The sequence below is a fragment of the Anomaloglossus baeobatrachus genome, chromosome 2 (genome assembly GCF_048569485.1).
Source record: "Anomaloglossus baeobatrachus isolate aAnoBae1 chromosome 2, aAnoBae1.hap1, whole genome shotgun sequence".
Lineage (NCBI taxonomy): Eukaryota > Metazoa > Chordata > Amphibia > Anura > Aromobatidae > Anomaloglossus > Anomaloglossus baeobatrachus.
Window position 1 is genome coordinate 403,169,330 of NC_134354.1, and position 15,858 is coordinate 403,185,187.

The following is a 15,858-nucleotide window of genomic DNA, read 5'->3' on the forward strand; positions in this document are numbered from 1 at the left end:
GGTGGATCATCAATTTTCCAAAGTCAAATCTGACACCGGCCCAATCGCTGACATATCTTGGCACGAAGTTTCATACTCTCAGCGATAGTGAAGCTTCCGCTGATCAAACAGCAGCCACTACGGAAAGGGGTACAATCTCTCCTTCAAGGCCAGTCACACCCCGTGAGGCGCCTCACGCACTTCCTGGGGAAGATGGTGACAGCAATGGAGGCAGTCCCTTTCGTGCAATTTCACCTGCGTCCCCTTCAATGGGACATCCTATGCAAATGGGACAGGAAGCCGACGTCCCTCGTCAGGACCGTCTCCCTCTCTCAGACGACCAAAGCTTCCCTTCGGTGGTGGCTTATTCCCACTTCATTAGCGAAGGGGAAATCTTTCCTACCCCCATCCTGGGAAGTAGTCACGACGGACGCGAGTCTGTCAGGGTGGGGAGCGGTTTTTCTCCACCACAGGGCTTAGGGTACGTGGACCCAGCAAGAGTCCTCGCTTCAGATCAATGTTCTGGAAATACGGGCAGGGTATCTTGCCCTGAAAGCTTTCCAGCAGTGGCTGGAAGGCAAGCAGATCAGAATTCAGTCGGACAATTCCACAGTGGTGGCATACATCAACCACCAAGGCGGCACACGCAGTCGGCAAGCCTCCCAGGAAGTCCGGCGGATTTTGATGTGGGTGGAAGCCACGGCCTCCACCATCTCTGCAGTTCACATTCCAGGCGTGGAAAACTGGGAAGCGGATTATCTCAGTCGCCAGGGCTTGGACACAGGGGAATGGTCCCTTCACCCGGGCGTGTTTCAGGAGATCTGTTGCCGCTGGGGGGTGCCGGACGTCGACTTCATGGCGTCCCGGCACAATAACAAGGTACCGACGTTCATGGCACGGTCTCAAGATCCCAGAGCTCTGGCGGCAGACGCCTTAGTTCAGGATTGGTCGCAGTTTCAGCTCCCTTATGTGTTTCCTCCGTTGGCACTGTTGCCCAGTGTGTTACGCAAGATCAGGGCCGACTGCCGCCGCGTCATCCTCGTCGCTCCAGACTGGCCGAGGAGGTCGTGGTACCCGGATCTGTGGCATCCCACGGTCGGCCAACCGTGGGCACTACCAGACCGACCAGACTTGTTATCTCAAGGGCCGTTTTTTCCATCTCAATTCTGTGGCCCTCAACCTGACTGTGTGGCCATTGAGTCCTGGATCCTAGCGTCTTCAGGATTATCTCAAGACGTCATTGCCACTATGAGACAGGCTAGGAAACCAACGTCCGCCAAGATCTACCACAGGACGTGGAAAATTTTCCTGTCGTGGTGCTCTGCTCAGGGTTCTTCTCCCTGGCACTTTGCCTTGCCCATTTTTTCTGTCCTTCCTTCAATCTGGACTGGAAAAGGGTTTGTCGCTCAACTCCCTTAAGGGACAAGTCTCAGCGCTCTGTGTTTTTTCCAGAAGCGCCTAGCCAGACTTCCACAGGTACGCACGTTCCTGCAGGGGGTTTGTCACATCGTTCCTTCTTACAAGCTGACGTTAGAACCCTGGATTCTGAACAGGGTGCTGCTGGTTCTTTAGAAATCACCATTCGAGACAATGAGAGATATTTCTCTCTCTCACGCCTTTCGCAGAAAGGGTTTTTTCTAGTAGCAGTCACTTCACTTCGGAGAGTGTCCGAGCTAGCAGCGCTGTCATGCAGAGCCCCTTTCCTGGTTGTTCACCAGGACAAGGTGGTTCTGCGTCCGGTTCCGGACTTTCTCTCTAAGGTGGTATCCCCCTTTCATCTCAATCAGGATATCTCCTTACCTTCTTTTTTGTCCTCATCCAGTTCACCAATGTGAAAAGGATTTGCACTTGTTAGATCTGGTGAGAGCACTCAGACTCTACATTTCTCGTACGGCGCCCCTGCGCCGCTCGGATGCACTCTTTGTCCTTGTCGCTGGCCAGCGTAAAGGGTCACAAGCTTCCAAATCAACCTTGGCTCGGTGGATCAAGGAGCCAATTCTCGAAGTCCACCGTTCGGCTGGGCTTCCGGTTCCCTCAGGGCTGAAGGCCCATTCTACCAGAGCCGTGGGTGCGTCCTGGGCTTTGAGACACCAGGATACGGCTCAGCAGGTGTGTCAGGCGGCTACCTGGTCGAGCCTGCACACTTTCACGAAACACTATCAGTTGCATACCTATGCTTCGGCGGATGCCAGCCTAGGTAGACGAGTCCTTCAGGCGGCGATTGCGCACCTGTAGGAAGAGGCCGTTTTACGGCTCTCTTACGAGGTATTATTTTACCCACCCAGGGATTGCTTTTGGACATCCCAATTGTCTGGGTCTCCCAATAGAGCGACAAAGAAGAAGGGAATTTTGTTTACTTACCGCAAATTCCTTTTCTTCTAGCTCTAATTGGGAGACCCAGCACCCGCCCCTGTTTTTTTGTGTACACATGTCGTTCATGTTGAATGGTTTCAGTTCTCCGATATTCCTTCGGATCGAAGTTACTTTAAACCAGTTTATAATTCTTTTTCCTCCTTCTTGCTTTTGCACCAAAACTGAGGAGCCCGTGGGAGCACGGGGGGTGTATAGGCAGAAGGGGAGGGGCTTAACACTTTTGAGTGTAATACTTTGTGCTGCCTCCGGAGGCATAGCCTATACACCCCAATTGTCTGGGTCTCCCAATTAGAGCTAGAAGAAAAGGAATTTACGGTAAGTAAACAAAATTCCCTTCTTTTTCCCCCATAGGTTTTGCTGGGAAATTTCTGCAGAAAGATTACAAACATTTCTCAAGAAATTTCTGCAGCAAAACCGCGGGTAAAAAAAGCAGTGTGCGCACAGGGCCTTAAACTGGGGTGTGCCTTTTATAGTGAGGTGCATCTGATAGTCCAATAACATGGCATGTTGGGTTTTTTTTTATACTTGACATACATTATTTGCTACTTCTTACAATCTGATACCTCTAAAACTTCAGGTGCCAAAAGAAAAAGATGAAATGGTGGAGCAAGAATTTAATCGTTTGTTGGAAGCTACCTCCTACCTCAGCCACCAGCTAGACTTCAATGTCCTTAATAACAAACCCGTCTCTCTCGGACAAGCCCTGGAAGTCGTTATACAGTAAGTATGCCATATATATATATATAGAGATAGATAGATAGATATAATATATATATATATAGAGATAGAGAGATATATATAGATAGATATGTGTATATATATATATATATATATATATATATATATATATATATATATATGTGTGTATATATATGTATATATATATATATATATATATATGTATGGAGGTGGTGGGATGTCATGTAATCCCCCATTTTCCTGTCTTTCTTTGTATGTAACGTTCCTTACTATTTTTTTTATTTAAGACTTCAAGAGAAACACGTAAAAGATGAACAAATTGAGCACTGGAAAAAAATAGTGAAAACACAGGAGGAACTGAAAGAACTGTTAAATAAGGTAGGCACCTTAAGTGTTAATGTGCTGTCCTTGGGCATTTCTACACAGTACATAGCAGTTAATGGGAAATGTGTGTATTTAGGCCACTCTGCATCATAGACGTGGAAGTCACATATCGCATTTCCCTTGACCACTTTGTCAGCATCTTTATATGCTTGTGTAAGGAAAAAGAAGCACTTAGGCCCTGTTCTCATTACATTTGGGTCATAAGTTCATGACTGTCAGGTTCAGTCTCAACCCCCTAAAAAATGGGACGCAGACATGCCCCAACAGAGCCCTTTACTATAATGAGGCAGGCTGTGTCACTTTGATCTCCGTTCTGCCGGAGTCCCATCTTCTTTTGCGGACACAACACGTCGTCTGTTGTGGACACTGTCGGAATAGAGGCCAGATGGAGTACAAGGTGACTGACTTAGTGCAGGGCTCTGGCAGGGTATGGAGAAATCCTGTTTTTTGGTGGCTTCTTTGACAGAGTTAGAAACGTGAGGCTTAAGCGTGATGTGAACATGGCCATAGTCAAAGTCATAAGCACAAGCACTTCTATAAGTATATACAGCCGGAATTAATGAGAAATCAATGATAAAAATCTGCAGCAAGAATTGATATGCTACAGCTTAAAAATGTACCCTGCCCCTCAGTTTCTGCACTGAAGGTTTAGGAGATGTGATAAAATCTCACCCACTTTGCTGTAGATTGTGGACAGAAAATCAGCAACGTATGAACATGCCATAATAGCTTTCTGAAAAGTGTAGCCGAAGTCCATTCAATATGGCTAAATACCTAGGCCGCCTTTGCGTCTTTTTCTGGCCTTGGATCAGAATGGGATCCAACTCTTACTAGCCGTAACCCCACTATGCTCAGTTGTACTTAGACTGTGTAGCCCATCTTGTTTGTCCATTTTAACCCCTTCAGCCCCCGGCATTTTTCCGTTTTGTTTTTTTCCTCTTTCTTCCGAGAGCCGTAACTTTTTTTTATTTTCCCATCAATCTTGCCATATGAGGGCTTGGTTTTTGCGGGACAAGTTGTACTTTTAGATGAAACCATAAGTTTTACCATATAGTGCACTGGAAAACGGCAAAAAAATTCCAAGTGCGGAAAAATTGCAAAAAAAAGTGTGATCACGCAATAGTTTTTGGGATATTTTATTCACCATGTTCACTATATGGTAAAACTGATGTCATTGTGATGCCTGAGGTCAGTGCGAGTTTGTAGACACCAAACATGAATAGGTTTACTTGTATTTCAGGGGTTAAAAAAAATTCACAAGCTTGTCCAAAAAGAGTGGCGCACGTTTTGCGCCATTTTCCGGAACCCGTAGCGTTCTCATTTTTCTGGATCTATGGCTCAGTGACTGCTTATTTTTTGCGTCTCAAGCTGACGTTCTTCACTGTTCCATTTTTGAGCAGATGCTACGTTTTGATCGCCTGTTGTTGCATTTTGCGCAAAATTTCCGGCGACCAAAAAGCGTAATTTTGGTGTTTGGAAATTTTTTTTACCGCTACGCCGTTTACCAATCAGATTAATTGCTTTTATATTTTGATAGATCGGGCATTTCTGAACGCCGCGATACCAAATATGTGTGTATTTTTTATTTTTTTAACCCTTTAATTTTCAATGGGGTGAAAGGGGGTTGATTTGAACTTTTAGGATTTTTTTAATTTCTTCGGCGCTCCATTGGGAGACCCAGACGATTGGGTGTATAGCTACTGCCTCCGGAGGCCACACAAAGTATTACACTAAAAAGTGTAAGGCCCCTCCCCTTCTGCATATACACCCCCCGTGGATCACGGGCTGCTCCAGTTTTATGCTTTGTGCGAAGGAGGTCAGACATCCACGCATAGCTCCACTGTTTTTAGTCAGCAGCAGCTGCTGACTATGTCAGATGGAAGAAAAGAGGGCCCATACTAGGGCCCCCAGCATGCTCCCTTCTCACCCCACTTTTGTCGGGTGTTTGTTAAGGTTGAGGTACCCATTGCGGGTACGGAGGCTGGAGCCCACATGCTGGTTTCCTTCCCCATCCCCCCTCGGGGCTCTGGGTGAAGTGGGATCTTACCGGTCTCCAGGCACTGAGACCGGGCTCCATCCACAGACCCGGAGATCCTGCTGGATATGGAGCTGGGTATCGTCAGGGACAGGGCCCTGCTACATTAAGGTACTCTGTGTCCCCGTACACATGGCGCACACACACACCAGCATTGCTGGGAGTGCTAGTGCGCCGGGGACAACAGCGCGGAGCGCTTGTGCTATTATTCACTGCAGCTTAGCTGAGTGAATTTATGTGTTAGAAACTGCCGCGCCGGCCGTTGCGGGGTGTTTTACACTGTGGCGCGGCTGGGACTTGTGGTGCGCCGGGGACTTCCGCGCTGGCCGTGCACAAGGACGGCCGCGCTCATTACTCGAGTCCCCGGCTTTGCGGCCTAGTTTTCGCTTCGTTCCCGCCCCCAGCCCTGCCAGTCAGGGGAGGGGCGGGACGCTGTACAGACAGTCAGCGCCGAGAGCTGGAGTCTGCTTTGCATTCTCCAGCCCCCTTCACTGGACTCAGTGGGACGCCAGATTCCCGCTCTTGTCTGGGGCACGCCCACGGCCCGCCCCTCTTCACAGGACGCCGGCAGCCATTCCTGCACGCAGTCTGGGCTGGAGAAGGGAGACAAGCTCTGGGCAACCAGTCACAGGATTCGGGCGACCACACACCCGCCTTTGGGCGGGCGGTAAGCAGCACCTGAAGTGCTGACCCCACTAATGCCATTTGTACTTTATGCCTAGATGGCTAGACTACAGCAGCAAAAAGCAAGGGTGCTAAGGCACAGGCTTTCTAGGCTGCTTGTATTGCATGTGCTGAAGTGTTCATTTGTACTTTATGCTGGTATGCTATACACTGCACTGTACGGTCGCTATTCTGGGCTATATACTCCTAGATGGCTAGACTACAGCAGCAAAAAGCAAGGGTGCTAAGGCACAGGCTTTCTAGGCTGCTTGTATTGCATGTGCTGAAGTGTTCATTTGTACTTTATGCTGGTATGCTATACACTGCACTGTACGGTCGCTATTCTGGGCTATATACTCCTAGATGGCTGGACAACAGCAGCAAAAAAGCAAGGGTGCTGAGGCACAGGCTTTCTATGCTGCTTGTACTGCATGTGCTGAAGTGTTCATTTGTACTTTCTGCTTGTATGCTATACATTGCACTGTACGGTCGCTATTCTTGGCTATATGCTTCTAGATGGCTAGACAACAGCAGCAAAAAAGAAAGGGTGCCAAGGCACAGGCTTTCTATGCTGCTTGTACTGCACGTGATACTGTTCCACACGGCAGGTTCCACTGTCCCCATTGTGTGCAATGCTCCCCTGTAGCACTTGGTCAGCCGGGGTCTCTGCTAGAGGTGGCTAAAGGAACCACCTGTGAACCCTGTCCAGGGACAGGGACGGAGTTGCAGTTTCGGCTGATAGGTCTGTGACTGTGACTAACATCTTAGAGACTATGCAGTCCAGACGGACCATGGGCAATGTTGATACGCCCTCATTTGGAACAAATCAGTGCTCCGGGGGGGTCCCATGCATCCCAGGGCGCAGACTCTGACACGGACGACAGTACCAGACAGCCTAAGCGAGCTCGCTGGGAGCGGCACTCGGCTTCATCACTGGTTAGGGTCCCAGCGGGACTCTCTGTATGATGAGGCAGACGTAGCTGATCAGGACTCTGATCCTGAGACCGCTCTCAATCCGGATACTCCGGATGGTGACGCCATAGTGAATGATCTTCTAGCGTCCATCAAGGGAATGTTGGATATTTCTCCCTCAGCTCCTCCGGTGGAGGAGTCAGCTTCACAGCAGGAGAAATCCCTTTTCAGTATCTCAAGCGTATATTGAGTACTTTTCCGGCCACTCTGACTTCAGAGAAGCAATCCGGAAACACCACACTTATCCAGATAAGCGTTCTCCAATCGTATTAAGGATACACGTTATCCCTTTCCCCCTGACGTGGTCAAGCGCTGGACCCAGTGTCCAAAGGTGGATTCCCCTATCTCCAGGCTTGCGGCTAGATCCATAGTTGCAGTGGAAGATGGGACTTCACTTAAAGATGCCATTGACAGACAGATGGTCCTCTGGTTGAATTCTGTCTATGAAGCTATCGGCGTGTCGGTTGCTCCGGCATTCGCAGCCGTATGGGCATTCCAAGCTTTTTCAGCTGGTCTTGCGCACGTGGACACTGTCACATGTACATCTGTGCCGCAGATGGCGTCCTTAACCTCGCAATGTCTGCATTGCGACTTACGCTATTAATGCTGTCCTGCACTCTACGAGCCGTACGTCAGTGGCGTCCGCCAACTCCGTGGTTTTACGCAGAGCCTTGTGGTTGAGGGAATGGAAAGCAGATTCTGCTTCCAAAAAAGTGCTTAACCAGTTTGCCGTTATCTGGTGACAGACTGTTTGGTGAGCGATTGGATGAAATCATTAAACAGTCCAAGGGTAAGGACTCTTCCTTACACCAGCCCAGATCAAACAACACCCAACAGAGGAAGGGACAGTCGAGGTTTCGGTCCTTCCCAGGCTCGGGCAGGTCCCAATTGTCCTCGTCCAAAAGGACTCAAAAAGCTCAGAGAGGCGCAGATTCCTGGCAGACTCAATCACGCCCAAGGAAGGCAGCCGGAGGAACCGCTACCAAGGCGGTTTCCTCATGACGTTCAGCTCTCTCTCTCCGCATCCGCGGTCGGTGGCAGACTCTCCCGCTTTGGCGACATTTAGCTGCCACAGGTCAAAAACCGGTGGGTGAGAGACATTTTGTCTCACGTGTACAGGATAGAGTTCTATTCTCGTCCTCCGACTAGATTTTCAGAACTTCCTCACCTCCCGACCGAGCCGATGCTCTTCTGCAGGCAGAAGGAGTGGTAATCCCTGTTCCTCCTCAGGAACAAGATACGGTTTTTACTCCAATCTGGTTGTGGTACCATAAAACGACGGCTCTTCCGTTCCGTTTTGGACCTAAACCTGCTCAACAAGCACGTGAAAACCAGGCGGTTCCGGATGGAATCCCTCCGCTCCGTCATTGCCTCCATATCTCAAGGAGATTTCCTAGCGTCAATAGACATCAGGATGCTTATCTCCACGTGCCGATTGCTCCAGAGCACCGGCGTTCGCTACGATTCGTTATTGAAGACGAGCATCTTCAGTTCGTAGCCCTGCCCTTCGGTCTGGCGACAGCCCCACGGCTTTTCACAAGTTCATGGCAGCAGTGGGAGTAGTCCTGCACTCTCAGGGTCACTCTGTGATCCCTTACTTGGACGATCTACTTGTCAAGGCACCCTCTCAAGAGGCATGCCAACACAGCCTGAACGGGGCGCTGGAGACTCTCCAGAGTTTCGGGTGGATCATAAACTTTTCAAAGTTAAATCTGACACCGACCCAATCGCTGACATATCTTGGCATAGAGCTTCACACTCTCTCAGCGATAGTGCAGCTCCCGCTGGACATACGGCGTTCACTACAGACGGGGGTGCAGTCTCTCCTTCAAGGCCAGTCACACCCCTTAAGACGCCTCATGCAGAGGCAGTCCTTTTTGCGCAGTTTCATCTGCGTCCACTTCTATAGGACATTCTTCGCCAATGGGATGGGAAGTCAACGTCCCTAGACAGGAACGTACCCCTTTCTCAGACGGGCAAGGACTCTCTTCAGAGGAGTCCACCCTTGAGATCAATGTTCTGGAAATCTGGGCAGGGTATCTTGCCCTGCAAGCCTTCCAGCAGAGGCTGGAAGGCAAACAGATCCGAATTCAGTCGGACAACTTCGCAGCGGTGGCATACATCAACCACCAAGGCGGAACATGCAGTCGGCAAGCCTCCCAGGAAGTCCGGCGGATTCTGATGTGGGTGGAAGACAGAGCATACACCATATCCGCAGTTCACATCCCGGGCGTAGAAAACTGGGAAGCAGACTTCCTCAGTCGCCAGGGCATGGACGCAGGGGAATGGTCTCTGCACCCGGACGGGTCTCAAGAAATCTGTAGCCGCTGGGGGAGGCCGGACGTCGACCTAATGGCGTCTCGGCACAACAACAAGGGCCCGATTTTCATGGCGCGGTCTCACGATCAAAGAGCTCTGGCGGCAGGCGCCTTAGTTCAGGATTGGTCGCAGTTCCAGCTACCCTATGTGTTTCCCCCTCTGACTCTGTTGCCCAGAGGGCTACGCAAGATCAGCTCCGATTGCCGCCGCGCCATCCTCGTCGCCCCAGACTGGCCGAGGAGGTCGTGGTACCTGCATCTGTGGCATCTCACGGTCGGCCAACCGTGGGCACTACCAGACCGGCCATACTTACTGTCCCAAGGGCCGTTTTTTCCATCTGAATTCTACAGCCCTGAACCTGACTGGTGGCCATTGAGTCCTGGATCCTGGCGTCTTCAGGATTATCTCAAGACGTCATTGTCACCATGAGACGGGCTAGGAAGCCGACGTCTGCCGAGATCCACCACAAGACGTGGAAGATATTCTTATCTTAGTGCTCTGCTCAGGGAGTGTCTCCCTGGACATTTGCATTGCCTACTTTTCCTTCCTTCCTGCAATCTGGTTTGGGAAAAGGTTTGTCGCTCGGCTCCCTTAACGGACGAGTCCCAGCGCTGTCTGTATTCTTTCAGAAGCGCATAGGGCGACTTCCTCAGGTACGCACGTTCCTGCAGGGGGTTTGTCACATTGTCCCTCCGTACAAGAGGCCGTTAGACCCATGGGATCTGAACAGGGTACTAATTGCTCTCCAGGAGCCGCCCTTTGAGCCTCTGAGGGATGTTTCACTTTCTCGACTTTCACAGAAAGTGGCCTTTTTGGTAGCGGTCACGTCTCTTCAGAGAGTGTCCGAGCTCGCAGCGCGGTCATCCAAAGCTCCCTTCTTGGTGTTTCACCAAGACAAGGTAGTGCTGCGCCTGATTCCGGGGTTTCTCCCTAAGGTGGTATCCCCCTTTCATCTCAGTCAGGATATCTCCTTACCTTCCTTTTGTCCTCATCCAGTTCATCGATATGAATTGGATTTGTATTTGTTGGATCTGATGAGAGCGCTCAGAATCTACATTTCCCGCACGGCGCCCCTGCGCCGCTCGCATGCACCCTTTGTACTTGTCGCTGGTCAGCGCAAAGGGTCGCAGGCTTCCAAATCCACCCTGGCTCGATGGATCAAGGAACCAATTCTTGAAGCCTACCGTTCTGCTGGGCTTCCGGTTCCATCAGGGCTGAAGGCCCATTCTACCAGAGCCGTGGGTGCGTCCTGGACATTACGGCACCAGGCTACGGCTCAGCACGTGTGCCAGGCGGCTACCTGGGCGAGTCTGCACACCTTCACCAAGCGTTATCAGGTGCATGCCTACGCTTAGGCGGATGCCAGCCTAAGTAGAAGAGTCCTGCAGGCGGCGGTTGCCTCCATGTAGGGAAGGGCTGTTTTTACAGTCCAAACTTGAGGTATTAATTTACCCACCCAGGGACTGCTTTTGGACGTCCCAATCGTCTGGGTCTCCCAATGGAGCGCCGAAGAAGAAGGGAATTTTGTTACTTACCGTAAATTCCTTTTCTTCTAGCTCCAATTGGGAGACCCAACACCCGCCCCTGTTCCTTCGGGATTTTTTGATTGTTCGGGTACACATGTTGTTCATGTTGAATGGTTTCAGTTCTCCGATGTTCCTTCGGATTGAATTGTTTAACCAGTTATTGGCTTTCCTCCTTCTTGCTTTTGCACTAAAACTGAAGCAGCCCGTGATCCACGGGGGGTGTATATGCAGAAGGGGAGGGGCCTTACACTTTTTAGTGTAATACTTTGTGTGGCCTCCGGAGGCAGTAGCTATACACCCAATCGTCTGGGTCTCCCAATTGGAGCTAGAAGAAAAGGAATTTACGGTAAGTAACAAAATTCCCTTCTTTTTTTAATTTTTTAAAACTTTTTTTTTTATTAACTTTTTTTTTATTTTACTAGTCCCCCTAGGGGGCTATAGCGATCAGCAATCTGATCGCTCTGCCATATGTCCAGATCACAGCTACACAGCTGAGAACTGCAGATATGGTGCTTTACTTTCAATGCCGGCTGTATTCCGGCATTGAGAGGAAGTGACTCATGTTAGCTACAGGCGGCATCACATGACCCTGTGCTACTATGGCAAACACCGAAAGTCACGTGATCATGTCACGTGACTTCCGATGGGGGCGGGGTAAGTCACTGTAATGGCGGCGCGCATATACATCTCGCTGCCAGATTTTGGCAGCGAGATGTAAGGGGTTAATAGTCGCGGGTGGAAGCGATTCCACTCTCGATTAGAAGTCACACATGTCAGCTGTTGAAAACAGCTGATATGTGCGCGGATCGCCGCGACCTGCCCACGGCAGGGGGCGGGGATTAACCGCACACGATCCATGACGTACCCAGTACGTCATGGGTCGTTAAGGTGTTAAACAGAAATTAGGAGAAAATGATCTATGGTTTCAATCAGGTTGTTGTTACATATATTATTTAACAAATGTTGACTGTTTTTTTTATTTTATTTATTTTTTTTTTTTTCAAACAATGATCTTTATTACAAAAGCAAAATAAATAAATAATCTTGTAATTTTCACACTGGCTACAGAATACTTCATTTCAAGAACAGTTTTCAGCAGGCTCCTTATCAGCAGAGGCATGATTCCAATAACAAGTGACATCGCTATACACAGCTTATAACTCCAGATCCACCAAAAACAATAAGAGATATCACAGCTGACCCTGCTCCCCCTCCCTTCACAACGACCTTTTGTACACGCTCTTTAGACACTTCAATACCAAAGATAGGGTCAGGATCTGGCTATTGTGGCTAATGTATGTGTTGTTTCCTGAATCAATAAAGAGGTAGGTTAAAAAAGCCTCAGTGGCCAGTGTGAAAATTGCAAGAGTTCTGTGTTTTAGTTTAAATACAGATTGTGATATGCAAAAAAAACATTTAACACAAAAACGTGATTTAAACAATAGGTCATTTTTTGATAATGGCTTCAGTGTAAGGGGTACTTCACACACAGCGAGATCGCTACTGAGATCGCTGCTGAGTCACGTTTTTTGTGACCTAATTAGCGATCTCGCTGTGTGTGACACTGAGCAGCGATCTGGCCCCTGCTGTGAGATCGCTGCTCGTTACACACAGTGCTGGTTCGTTTTTTTTATTGTTGCTCTCCCGCTGATAAGCACACATCGCTGTGTGTGACAGCGAGAGAGCAACAATCCTGAATGTGAAGGGAGCAGGAGCCGGCGTCTGACAGCCTGAGGTAAGCTGTAACCAAGGTAAACATCGGGTAACCAAGGTGGTTACCCGATATTTACCTTCGTTACCAGCCTCCGCAGCTCTCACGCTGCCAGTGCCGGCTCCTGCTCCCTGCACACGCTAAGTTAAGCGGTGTGAGCTGGTAACTAAGGTAAACATCGGGTAACCATACCCGATGTTTACCTTAGTTACCAGTGTCCGCAGCTTCCAGACGCCGGCTCCGTGCAAGCGCAGCGTCGCTTGCACGTCGCTGTTGGCTGGGGGCTGGTCACTGGTCGCTGGTGAGATCTGCCTGTTTGACAGCTCACCAGCGACCATGTAGCGATGCAGCAGCGATCCTGACCAGGTCAGATCGCTGGTCGGATCGCTGCTGCATCGCTAAAGTGTGAAGGTACCCTAAATCGGATTGCTTTTGATTATATTTGTAAAGTCACCAGACTTTAATCTATGAATACAATTAGTCATTTGTTTTCCTCTGAGTACCTGTTAGATTTATGGCTTTGCTCCCTTCAACAGATGGTAAATTTAAAAGAGAAGATAAAGGAGCTTCACCAGCAATACAAAGAGGCCTCCGATGTAAAGCCTCCCCGAGATATCACTGCTGAGTTCTTGGTAAAAAGCAAGCACAGAGATCTGACCGCACTGTGCAAGGTATTGACACTTTTATGTATTACTTTATTATCTTTTATTAATCTAATACCTACAAGTTGATTGTAACGGTCCATTTACAGGGGCTGACTGGTGGCACTAAACAACTGCAAGTGTTAAACATTTCTTCAGCGCTCTATTGGGAGACCCAGACGATTGGGGTATAGCTACTGCCCTCCGGAGGCCACACAAAGCACTACACTAAAAAGTGCAAGGCCCCTCCCCTTCTGGCTATACCCCCCCGTGGTATCACGGGTTCTCCAGTTTTCAAGCTTTGTGCGAAGGAGGTCAGACATCCATGCATAGCTCCACAGATTTTAGTCAGCAGTAGCTGCTGACTATTTCGGATGGAAGAAAAGAGGGCCCATATAGGGCCCCCAGCATGCTCCCTTCTCACCCGTGGATGGTGTTGTAAGGTTGAGGTACCTATTGCTGGTACGGAGGCTGGAGCCCACATGCTGCTTTCCTTCCACATCCCCCTGAGGGGCTCTGAGGAAGTGGGATCCTGCCGGCCTCAAAGCTCTGACGCCGGGCTCCATCCACAGACCCATTTGAACCTGCTGGATACGGAGCTGGAGTACCGTTCAGGGACATGGCCCTGCACCATTACAGGTACTCTGTGTCCCCGTACACACAGGCACAGCACACTCCAGACTTGCTGGGTGTGCTAGTGCGCCGGGGACAGTAAAGGGTTACAGTCACTGCAGCTTTGCTGAGTGACTTTGTGTTTTGGGAACTACCGCGCCGGACGCTCCGGGAGCGGCGGCGCGGCTGGGACTTGTAGTTCGCCGGGGACTGGGCGCCGACCGCGCTTTTACGGCGGCGGCGCTTATAAATCCAGTCCCCGGCTTCTGCGGCCTAGTGCCGCTTCGTTCCCGCCCCCTCCCTGTCACTCAGGGAAGGGGACAGACGCTGAGCAATCAGCAGCGCCGAGGGCTGGAGCCTTTTTACATGCTCCAGCCCTCTCACTGCACACTGTCGGACGCCGGATTCCCGCTCTGCCTTGGGGGCACGCCCACGGCCCGCCCCTCCTCACATGAGCTGGGGAAGAAGCCGGCAGCCATTACTGCAGTCCGAGCTCGGACTTTCGGCACCAAGGCAGGACGGTGGCGATCATACACCCGCTTATAGGCGGGCGGTAAGAGGCACACATAGTGCTGACCACGATATAACTGCAGTGTGTACATGTGTTGTTTTTAACTGCATAGGTCGCTATATGCCCGCTTGGGGAGCGACACATCAGCAGCAGGAAAGCAGGTGTGCTAAGGCACAGGCTTTCTAGGCTGCTTGTATTGCACGACTGAGGTGTTCATTTGTGTTTATGCTTATATGCTATACATTGCACTGTACAGTCGCTAGTCTTAGCTATATTCTCCTGGAATGGCTAGACTACAGCAGCAGAAAACCAAGGGTGCTGGGGCACAGGTTTTTTTTTCTATGCTGCTTGTATTGCATGGGCTGCAGTGTGCATTTGTACTTGTGCTTGTATGCTATACATAGCACTGTATGGTCACTCTTCTGGGCCATATTCCCCGAGATGACTAGTCTACAGCAGCAGAAGAGCTGGGGTGCCAGGGCACAGGCTTCTATGCTGCTTGTATTGCTTGTGCTGCAGTGTTCATTTGTACTTGTGCTTGTATGCTATACATTGCACTGTAGGGTCACTCTTCTGGGCTATATTCCCCTAGATGACTAGTATACAGCAGCAGAAGAGCAGGGGTGCCAGGGCACAGGCTTCTATGCTGCTTGTATTGCTTGTGCTGCAGTGGTCTTTTGTACTTTATGCCTGTATGCTATACATTGCAATGTACGGTCACCAATCTTGGCTATATACTTCTAGATAGCTAGTCGGCAGCGGCAAAAAAGCAACACAGATTTCAGTGCTGTTTTTACTACATGGGATGCTGTTCATGACACCGTCCCATTGTGTGCATGCTCCCCTGTAGCACGTCGTCTGCCGGGGTCTCTAGCACTTCGTCTGCCGGGGCTCTACTAGTTGTGGCCAAAGAAACCTCCTGTCAACCCTGTCCATGGACAGGGACGGAGTAGTCATAATATAGAGACTTGCACCCATGGGCAATCTACTTGACCAAAAGGCAGCTCTTCAGGGCTTTGATACTGACATCGCTCTCAATCCGGATACACCGGGTGGTAACGCCATACGGAATGATCCTATACCGTCCATCAATGGAAGGTTGGATCTTTCTCCCTCAGCTCCCCCAGTGGAGATAGGAGACGAACAGGAGAAGTTCCTTTTCAGTATCTCACGCAGATATTGAGTATTTTTCTGGCCACGCTGACTTCAGAGAAGCAGTCCAGGAACACCACGCTTACCAGATAAGCGTCTTCTCCAAACGTTTTTAGGATACACGTTATCCCTTTTCCCCTGACGTGGTCAGCGCTGGACCCAGGGTCCAAAGGTGGATTCTCCAATCTCCAGGCTTGCATATAGAGCCATAGTTGCACTGGAGATGGGGCTTCACTTAAAGATGCCATTCACAGACAGATGGACTCTGGTTGAAATCTGTC

General features: G+C 49.9%; 1 protein-coding gene across 6 annotated transcripts in view; it reads left to right on the plus strand.

The window, feature by feature from the left end:
* The window catches only part of KDM1A (lysine demethylase 1A), a 165,308-nt gene that overhangs the window by 70,953 nt on the left and 78,497 nt on the right, over positions 1-15,858 (plus strand). For all 6 annotated transcript variants that reach the window (XM_075336111.1, XM_075336106.1, XM_075336107.1 and 3 more), the window contains exons 9-11: positions 2,930-3,072; positions 3,339-3,429; positions 13,198-13,332. In XM_075336111.1, coding sequence (XP_075192226.1) covers positions 2,930-3,072; positions 3,339-3,429; positions 13,198-13,332 — 369 coding nt within the window. The remainder of the gene's footprint in view (positions 1-2,929; positions 3,073-3,338; positions 3,430-13,197; positions 13,333-15,858) is intronic.